The 10,681-nt window shown below is 31.5% G+C and overlaps 1 protein-coding gene across 1 annotated transcript; it reads right to left on the reverse strand.

The window, feature by feature from the left end:
- Nucleotides 1-9,725: 9,725 nt before the first annotated feature.
- On the reverse strand, nt 9,726-10,681 carry LOC130943649 (fasciclin-like arabinogalactan protein 13). Its single transcript, XM_057871621.1, has one exon. The coding sequence runs from the start codon at nt 10,602-10,604 to the stop codon at nt 9,861-9,863; it is 744 nt and encodes a 247-aa protein (XP_057727604.1). The 5' UTR covers nt 10,605-10,681; the 3' UTR covers nt 9,726-9,860.

Here is a 10,681-nt window from a genome sequence, read left to right on the forward strand (position 1 = left end):
TTTGGGTTAACTGCATTTTCTTTTCTCTACCAATTGAATCTAATTTGCTATGGTTATTGTAGCTTGTGTTTTGCTTACATAAATATTAGGAATTATATTGGATTATTTATCAGAGGTATTACTATATTAATCATTCTTGCATGGCTTTATATCAAGAATTATGAGGAACCTATTAGTTTTCTTTCAAATGCCTTCTCTGACATCGATATCAATTATCAATATCTATTATTAGATACTAGAGATTACAGATTAAATACAGTTGGATATAAGTTTTGTGTTTGGAAGGCAATTTTCTTTTATTTAAGTGAAAGAGCTAAATCAGATCATGGGTTAAAGGTCATTTCATTATTTAAATATGCTAATATATCACATTAATTGAGATAAGTATATATGAATAGTGTACTTTCCTCTTGAATGAGAATGAGAATATCATACCCAGTATCTCATCAGCTATGGCTAAGTGAATAGCCTTTTGAAATTTTTAGTGGTTGATTGCTGTGAAATTTAGGATGAAGTCATTCTTAGGGTAACTGTTTATTCTCAGTGCTCAAAGTGTTTATGTAGAGTTGTCAAATATAGTCTAGGAGGTTAGGACAGTTAAGGTAGGTAGTTTTTCTCTATAAATACAAGTTCATTTTGATAGAAAGTAACCTTGAAAATTGTGTAGTTGATGTGATTGGTTAGGTACACGTTTGTTGAATTTTATTATTGTTATGGTCTTTGGTGTGAGACAGAATTCTTTTCATGTGATTTCAAGCATGTATGCTATTTATTAGGTTATGCAAAGTTTGTTTAGATGCATTAGGAGAATGTCTTCATTCATTCTTTTCATATTGTACTTCACTTTTCCTCTCTCTGTTTGACTGAGAAAAGAGTTTCATCCTTCTCTTCTCCTCATTTTATAAAAATATTAAAGAAGAATGTAATATGGTTCTGTCATATTCTCCTATTGTTTTTCTTTAATTTCAGATCCCTCTTTGTAATTTTATTCAATTTCTTGAAATTTCATTATGTTTTGGTGCTTTGGGATCTGTATTCGGGAGCCATGCATAGATGACTTTGTGATTCCCACAATTTCATTGATTTATTGCTACAATCATGTGATTTTGATATGAATGTGGTTTATATGTTCATTTTCATTTATGAATAATGTAGTTCCTTCATATCATCATATGTTCTACTATCTATCTGTTCAAAATCAGTTCTTTTATATCCTATGTTTTTCTTGATAATTATGGTTGGATTAGGATTATTGTTATAAGGTTATTGGTTTTGCACATTGTCATGCTGATATCATTAGTATATATATTATGGTGTTTAGGGTATAAGTTTCTTAGTTAATTCAGTTTCTCATTTTATAGTTCATTGGTCAGTTTTGAGTGGTAATTAGACGAATTTGGTGTTCTTTTATTCTTAGTAATTTGGAATTAATAGCTGTGATGGGAGTTGGTTTTGTCAAAGTGCTCATCAAATTATAGTTAATTCAATTTCTCATTTTATACTTCATTGATCAGTTTTGAGTGGTAATTAGACAAATTAATGGTTTTTTTTTAGTAATTTAGATCTAATAGTGATGGGAGTTGATTTTTGTTAAAGTGCTCATCAAATCATAGTATGTATAGATTGTTTCTCAATCAGTTCTAGGGAGGTGAGGTTGTATTTTTATTATTATATGCTTCAAATTGTTGAAAATATAATGTGAATTCCATTCTTCTGAAGTTATGATGGGATGTTAGTTTGAATGATGTTATTTGTGATCTCATCTTATTCTTTTATACATGATTCTGATGTCAGTCAAAGTTGTTGCTTTCTCATTTTATTTTGTCAGTTTCGAAGTTATGATGGGATGTTGGTTTTTGAATTTTTCTTCAAACACAAAAAATGGATTGGATGGTTAGGTGGGGAAAGTGATTCTCTTCCCTGTTTTTCAGTGTACCCTCACATGAAAGTCAGATTTTGGTGGTTTGGTGGGAGAAATGACATCATCTTCTATAACAATAGTACTATCTTTTATTATCTATCAAAAAAGTTATTTGGTTAATGAGAGTAGGTATCGTTACTTGTGACTAACTCCCCTTTGTCATTTGTTGCAAATCAATCCCATCAGCAAGTACTTTCATGGCCTCTCTGGTTATAGGTTTTCTTTCAAAAAGGAAAAACATTCCCCTTCTACAAATCACGTCAGATCTCCTTCTCTTCTTCGGATGGATGATTATCAGCCTTCTGCATATTCGATTGGTAGGTGTGATTGCTGTCAAATTTTCGATGATGTGATGGTCATTCATACTGTTTTGCCTCATAATCAGTGCTCATCCTTCTTTCAAAGTGAGTGTTATATACACAATGATCTTTTATTTTTTCCTCCATGGTTCAAATTTTTTAATTTAAATCCTGAATTGGTTTCATTTCTTTGTCTATAAATTGGATCCTAAGTTTCACAAGTCTGCTGCATTACTTTCATGCTTTAAGAGTATTCTGAAAAGCCTTTCTACTTATTCTGATTTTATTTTCTGAAAGTCAAGGTTACAAGTGTATGCAGTGAGAAAACAAGTTATACTCATTCATTCTCATTCATTCTCTTCAAATGAACTTATGGAGGTTCTTTGATTTCTTTTTTTTTTGGGTTATATATAACTGAAGTGGTGTCTAAGAGGAAGTACTATTTATTCGAAATACCATTATAGTGAACATTAGTTGGTTCTAAATTTCTTTAGCTTGGTTAAAATTTCATAAATGTCTCAATCTTATGCTACTGCAAGATTATATAGAAAAAATTATTTAAAGAGAAAGAGAGGACAACAAGTTGAAGATAGAAGAGGTCAGTTTTGCATATTCACTTTTGGGTTTTTTTTGAAAGAAATTAAAATTTACATCTTTTCATTACAAATGCTTTTACTATTATAAAATCGGTGTTCAATTATTATTGGTTGGATTTCTATGCTTTATTGTTTGATGTTGTTCCTACTTCTAATATTTCTCTTATTTTAAGTTCAAATATATTGGTAGTGGTATTTATTAACCTGTTTAATTTTTTGTTCTTCCCATAGTTTAATTTTACATTTAAAGTTCTTTTTTTAGGGGATCAATTATTTTGCAAGATACTCCAATTATTAATGCCAATTTCATATATCAGGTATGAGTTTATTGTTTTAAATTTTCTAATTTCGTTAACTTAGAAAGTATAGTTATTATTTACATTATTTTTTCAATTATTTTAAAATATAAAAAGGACTCTTTTCTAATCATTGTTATCATGTTTATATTTTTTGTCTATTATTGGTTTATATATTTTATATGAATTAATTTTTTTTTTTTATGTTGTTTATTATGCATTTAGTTATTATAACTTCATAATTCATGATTGTCTGTTTAAATATCTTTGACGTGTATATCTTTATATTTAATTTATTTATAATAAGTTTTTTTTGTTTCATAATAAAAACCAAATCAAGATGACTCTGAAATATATGATCCTACTGTAAATTCTTGGAATGAGCTTTGGTCTCCTGTTGATCATCCACTTTTTCACAAAGTGAAGTTCAAGGTATTTCAGTATACTTATAATTGATTTATTTATGGAGTTTGCATTTTTCGTATTAATTTAGATATAATCTACTCATTCAGTATATTTAGTCACGTATGTCCTTTTATAATTTTAATATCTGGTCGTAATAAAAATATATGACATTTTTTACCAAATATAATATGAAAAAAATAGTATTCATGATTTTAAATACTTTCAATACAAGTGTCTCAAATTTGGTTTAGATTATTATTATTATCAAATATTTATATTTCAATTTGTAGACAATGAGTATCCAGTGAATAATTTCTGAATCTTAATTGTTTTACTGTATATTTTCTTAAGTAAAAAAATTAAGAGCATTTAAGTCTTTATTAATATATTTTTTACTTAGTTAAATTTGTAAGGATTGTTTATTATTTAAATTTTTATTCATTTTGTAGGTTGTCTCGATATTGGGTGACCTGTGTATACTTGTCTATTGTGGTGCGTTTTGGTTACTAGAGCGGCTTGAAAAACAGTCAAGAATTAATCAGCCTCTTTTTACACTTTGTTGTTTTCAAGGAAAAATTCAATTACCGTATCTTCAGAAAGCTCCAGATTTATTATATAATTTGATTCATGGTCATGATAGTAAGTCTTTACAGTTTCAGAAGAAAATTCGGTATTATAATAGTATGTTTGCTTTCACTTCTCTTGGTGGTAAAGTAATAGACTCAGCGAATGATGGAACTGGCCCACCACAATTCATCATAAGTGGTCAAAATTATCATAGGATTGGAAGTTTATTACCTCAGGCTGGTCAAGTTCCGAAATTTGCCCAATTATACATATATGACAGAACATGAGTTAACATAGAGAAGGATATTTGGGTAAGGTCAATTCTTACAAAAATTTGTTATGATGTTTTTTAATTTAATTTGTTTCTTTATTTTCAATTTCATTTCAGTTGGTAAGATCCTAATGGATGTAATTTGATTATTATAATCAAAATGTTGTATCCTATTGTTTAAATATTGTTGTTAAGATTCATTCTAATTATAAAAAATGCATGTTTCTTCATTTTAAGTAAAATTACTTAGTAATATTGTGTTACTATTTTTTTAATTATAGGCAAAGTTCAAATATAGATAGACAGCTGATAATTGATTGATCCAAATGATTGATCAACACAATCCTATAGCACAATCATTTAGAAGAGTGAGGGAATTCCATGAGAATCACCCGTCTGAGATGTTTTCTTTGAAATTGTTTAGTCAAAGAGAACGTGATCGAAGAGTTTATAATTACCTTCGTGCGATGAAGTTGCTGCTTGGTTGTTGGTGATTTTGATTCTTCTGATACTGGTCGTGATGTCATTGTTAAATCTGCAGCTGGCCAACTTCAAAGAATATATGAGACACATGCTTTATACTGGCCATGCAATATCCCTTGCTTTTTCCTTACGGGGAAGATGGTTATCAATTGGGTATTCCTTATCGAGATATTCAAGATATAAATGTTGCGGGAAAAGGACTAGAGTATCCATGCGAGAATTTACTGTTTTCGTTTGCAAATGAGAGAGGATGAGGATAGCATTTTCATAAGTCTAGAAGATTGTTCCAACAGTTTGTTGTTGATTCATTCTCTATGATTGAGTCACAGAGGCTTTATGAAATCAGGAAAAAATAGAGCACATTAGAGGAGAGAAGTCTTACAAGGTATTGAAGAAGCTATGCGACGCGGTGATACTGAAGCATCATCAATTGGTACTCGAGTGATTTTGCCTTCTTCCTTCACTGGTGGTAAACGTACATGTTTAATAATTGCCAAGATGCTATGCTATTTGTAAGCATTTTGGATATCCAGATCTATTTCTTACCCTTACTTGCAATCCTAACTGGCCTGAGTTTCAAAGATATACTAATCGTGATCAAGTTCCAATTGCTGATCGGCCAGACATTGCTTGCCGAGTCTTTCATGCTAAGATGAAGTGTCTTCTTAATGATCTTAAGAGTGGTGTTTTTTTTTGGTCCTCTTAATGCAGGTATATCGAATATAGACAATTCTATATTGAATTTATCTTATTTAAAAATTTCTATATTTACCGACATTTTTTTACTATTTAGGTATGTATACATTGAGTTTCAAAAAGAGGTTTGCCACACATATTCTACTTTGGCTTGATGGAAGGAATAGATTGCAGAATATTGAAATTGTTGATGAGTTAATTTGTGCGAAACTTCCTAATCCTATGAAGTTTCCACATTTGTATAGTGTGGTTAGTAAATACATGATTCATGGCCCTTGTGGTAGGGTAAGACCAACTTCTCATGCATGAAAGATGGAAGATGCTCCCAAGTTTTATCCGAAGCAGTTTGTTAATTATACGAGTTTTGATGAAGATGGTTATCCTATTTAGCGTCGAGATATTGGTGTTACAGTTAAAAGTCATGGTGTTGATCTTGATAATAGATTTGTTGTTCCATATAATCCATATTGTTGATGAAGTACCAGGCTCATATTAATTTGGAATTTTGCAACAAGTCAAATGTTATAAAGTATCTTTTCAAGTACATTAACAAGGGTCCAGATCGTGTAACTGCAATATTAGTCATTCAAACTGAGACAACTCATTCTTTTGAAGTGGTTGATGAGATCAAACAGTATTATGATTGTCGGTATCTTTCACCTTGTGAATCTATGTGGAGAATTTTTGCATATGAAATTCATCATAGATGGCCACCTGTGCAAAGACTCAGATTTCATTTACCTAATCAGCAGCATGTTGTGTTCGATGATCATGATACTATTGGCTCTGTTTTAATAGAAATAGAGATTTGATGACAATGTTTACTGCTTGGATGATGGCTAATCGAACATATGTTGAAGGACGAACACTAACATATGTTGAGTTCCCAAGTAAATTCGTTTATGATTTACAATCTCGACAGTGGAAACCAAGAAGAAGGGGATTTTTATAGGAAGATTGAGTTTTGTTCATCCTTCAACTGGTGAGCTGTTCTATATGCGTATGCTTCTCAATGTGCAAAGAGGATGCACCAGTTTTCGAAGTATAAGGACTGTCAATTCTGTTTTATATGATACATTCCAAGAGGCATGTTCTGCTATGGGTTTTTTAATAGATGATAATGAGTTGTCTTGGCCATTAATGAAGCGGCTGAGTTATCTTCTGGCGCCCAATTGAGAAAACTTTTGTTCATGTTAATATCTGGTTCTGTCTCTAGGCCCGTTTTAGTTTGGAATCAAACTTGGAAATATTTATCTGATGATCATTTATTACAGGCGAAGTGAGCTTCATTTTCCAGGTATTTACTTAATCTTTAGTTTATCTTTTTTATTTATAGGATTAAGAAAAACTCTTAACAATAAATAAATAGAAAATGATATGCAGAAAGTTTGGAATACATACATAGCATGATAGGAAAAATTTTCAAAACAATACAAGTTTTTGATATCTTGATGAATTTACTAACTGAAAAAAAATATATTGCAGGAATAACAATGACTGACGAAGAGTTACAAACATTTTGTCTAATAGAGATAGAGAAATTGCTACAGGCCAATGGAAAATCATTAAGAGATTTTGCTGGTATGCCGCTTCCTAATGTTAATTTGGTCTCGCAATTTAGTAATTCTTTGGTGTTGCGTGAATTAGAATATGACATTCTGTGATGCTTGAAGAACACGATTCAAATTTTCCAAAGTTGAATGAAGAACAGAAGTCAATCTATGATAGATTATACATTGTTACTAACAAGGAAACCGGGTTTTTTCATTTATGGATTTGGTGGACTGGAAAAACTTTTTGTATAGACTCTTATCTGCCAAATTGCGTTCTCAAAGAGAATTGTTATTAATGTTGCTTCAAGTGGAATTGCTTCATTATGTTACCTGGTGGTAAGAGCTCATTCTATGTTTGGTATCCCAATTGAATTGAATGAAGATACTATTTGTAGAAATCCGAAAGATAGTCCTAAGGCTGATTTAATTCGACTTGCTGAGCTAATTATTGGGATGAAGCTCCAACTAACAAGTTGGCATTTGAAGCTTTAGACAGAAGTTTTCGAGACATAATGACGTCGATTTCAGTGTCTAACAAAGATCTACCTTTTGGAGGAAAATCATTGTTCTTGGAGGTGATTTTCGACAGGTTTTGCCTGTTATCCTAAAGCTTCTCGTGCTGAGATTGTTATGGCATCAATCAATTCTTCAATTCTTTGGAAGCACTTTGAAGTGTTGACGTTGACAAAAAATATGCGGTTAGAAAGTGCTACAAATCAATCAAATCTGGAAGAATTGAAAGGTTTCCGATTGGATCTTCAGATTGGAGAAGGGCGTATTGGGACAATAATTAACGAAAGCTTTTAGTTCAAATTCCAAATGAGTTTCTGATTTTTCCTTCTGATAATCCAATTGATGATTATAAATGCAATTTATCCTGACATATTAGACTTTGATGATACTGGTTTTTTCCAAGACAGAGCCATATTAGCTCCAACAGTAGATTGTTGAAGAAATCAATGATCACATTGTTCAATTGCTACCTGGTACAGAAAAAGAGTATCTAAGTGCTGATTCTATATGTGGTAGTGAGCTTATTGTGACGTTGATGTTGATTGGATAAATACTGAGTTTTTGAATCAAATAAATGTTCAGGGTTACCGAAATCACTCATTGAAATTGAAGAATGTGCCTATTATTTTGTTGAGAAATATGATCAGCTGGTGGCTTATGCAATGGTACTCGCCTATTGTTAGAGATCTAGGAACAAATGTGATTGGAGCTGAGATTGTCTCAGGGATCATTGGAGATAAAGTTTTTCATTCCTCGGATGAATTTAATTCCGAGTGACGCTGGGATACCTTTCAAATTTCAACGGAGACAATTTCCTATAACTTGTGTTTTTGCAATGACTCAATAAGAGTCAAGGTCAAACCTATCCAGTGTTGGACTGTTCTTGCGTCGACCGGTATTTCTCATGGTCAACTCTATGTCGCTATTTCTCGAGTGAAGAGTAAAGATGGTTAAGAATTTTGGTATCTGGCGAGGAAAATGATGATTCTACCTTAACTCATAATGTCGTTTTAAAGAATATTTGATAAGATTTTATATTTATTTTGTTTGTTTTTATAATGTAATTTTATGTGGTGGTTATTTTTTGTAATGATACTGCTTTATTGTATTAATATAAAGATAAATTAAAATGTTAACTTATTTTATATGATTCAGTTTTATTCAAATACGTTTTAACAAATATTTTCTATTTACTAAATTGTATTTTTATGAAATTATCTTTAAAAAGTTTTTTAATTGGTAAAATATTTTTTTTAATATACTCTTAAATAATTTTTATTTATAAATTTTAATTTTACCAAAATTCTTTAATAAAAATTTTACTATTAATTTCCTAATATCAATGCACATTTTTTTAACATTAAATAAATTTTTTTATCAATATTATATGTATAACAATTAATAATAATAATAATGAACTAATAAATAATTAACAAAACAAATCCCTTCAAATCAATAACCCACTGATCCTGAAATCCTAAACCCACTCTTACATCCACATTATTGAAAAGAGAGAAGCCACTCTCCACCAATTATTATTACCGTTTTAATTTGATTCTCTATCCGTTTTCATTTTCATTTTTTTTGTGGTAAATTGCTAAAAGATAATTGAAAAACATTTTAGAATGTTATAGTATAATTCATTTACAATAAAAAAGATAATTATAAAAATAGCAATTAATGAATTACATGTTACATATAATCTTTTCACACTTTTTAAAATTGATCAAATTAAAAAAATTAAATGATTTTTGAATTTATGAAAAAAATTCATGAAATGTATATTACTAAATATACATTTTACTATTTTTCATCCTTTTCTTTTAATTTTTTTTATCTTTTTATCTTTTTTTCTTCTTCTATATTTTAATTTTTTATTTTTTTATTTTGTTTAACATACCTTTCAATCATTATTTTTTTTAATATGTATGCATTTTGTTATATATATTTTTTTGGTTATTTATAAGTGTATAAAATAATATGCGCATTCTATTTTAACTAATTATATTTACTTATTCTAATTGAAATATCAAATTATTTATTTTTCATATCATGTATAAGACCGTGCAATTGCACGGGTCTTCACACTAGTAGTTAAAGAAAAGAAAAGAAAATGTGCATTAAATACACCAAAGAATAAGGTACATTATTATATAAAAAAAATCACCACAAATTTGCCTTGCAGAAAAGAAGACAAAGAAGAAGAAGAAGAATGATAGAATTACAAGAAGCACATACATAGTTCCTCATGATGATGCCATCAAGAAAGAACACGCATGCAAAGCAAAACAAACCCAAGAACCATGCCAAAACCCACATTATTCTTCATCCCAGCTACACCATTGCTATCATTCTTGCTTTCAGCAGAAGGTGAAGGCGCATCATCGGCGGCAGCACTTGTTGGGGTGGCAGTACCCTTATTAGAACCCTTCTTCTTGGGAGCCGGAGCCGGAGACGGAGAGTTAGCGTCGGCAGAGAATGCCTTGGGCCACAAGACCTTGTCGACTTGGTAAACAGCAAGCGGGAACTGTTGCCTCAGAGCGTTGTTAATTTGGACTTCAACAACGCCGGTGGAAACGTTGACTTGGTTGCCTTGTCCGCCGGTGAAGTTGAGACCCCAAGGAGATTGCGTCCTGACAGGGTTGCTAACGGTTAAGAGATCGCTGAGTGAGTAGTATTTTGGTGCGGAGTGGTACAGGATGAGCTGGACCTTTTGGTCGTCGGAGAGGCCGTTGAGTGCGCCCGATGGAAGGTTCTGGAAGGCGTTGTCGGTGGGGGCGAAGACGGTGAAGCCTTGAGAGTTGGTTTTGAATTGGTTCTGGATTTGAGAGAGTTGTTGTGTGTCCTTTAGGAGTTTAAGGAGGGTGGTGTATTGGCTGCCTTTCTCCAGGATGGCTGTCAGGTTGAGTTGGCCCGATGGGGCCGGGGCTGGGGCTTGGGCTTGGGCTTGGGGGTTTAGGAGGAGGAGGATGGGGAGGAGAAGAATGAATGTAGTGGAGGCCATGTTAGTTGTTTGGAAGAAGAGATAGTTAGCGAGTGATGTATGTGGTGCGAAGAAGTGAAGAGTGGCAAGGTGGGGTT

Source organism: Arachis stenosperma, chromosome 8, assembly GCF_014773155.1.
Source record: "Arachis stenosperma cultivar V10309 chromosome 8, arast.V10309.gnm1.PFL2, whole genome shotgun sequence".
Lineage (NCBI taxonomy): Eukaryota > Viridiplantae > Streptophyta > Magnoliopsida > Fabales > Fabaceae > Arachis > Arachis stenosperma.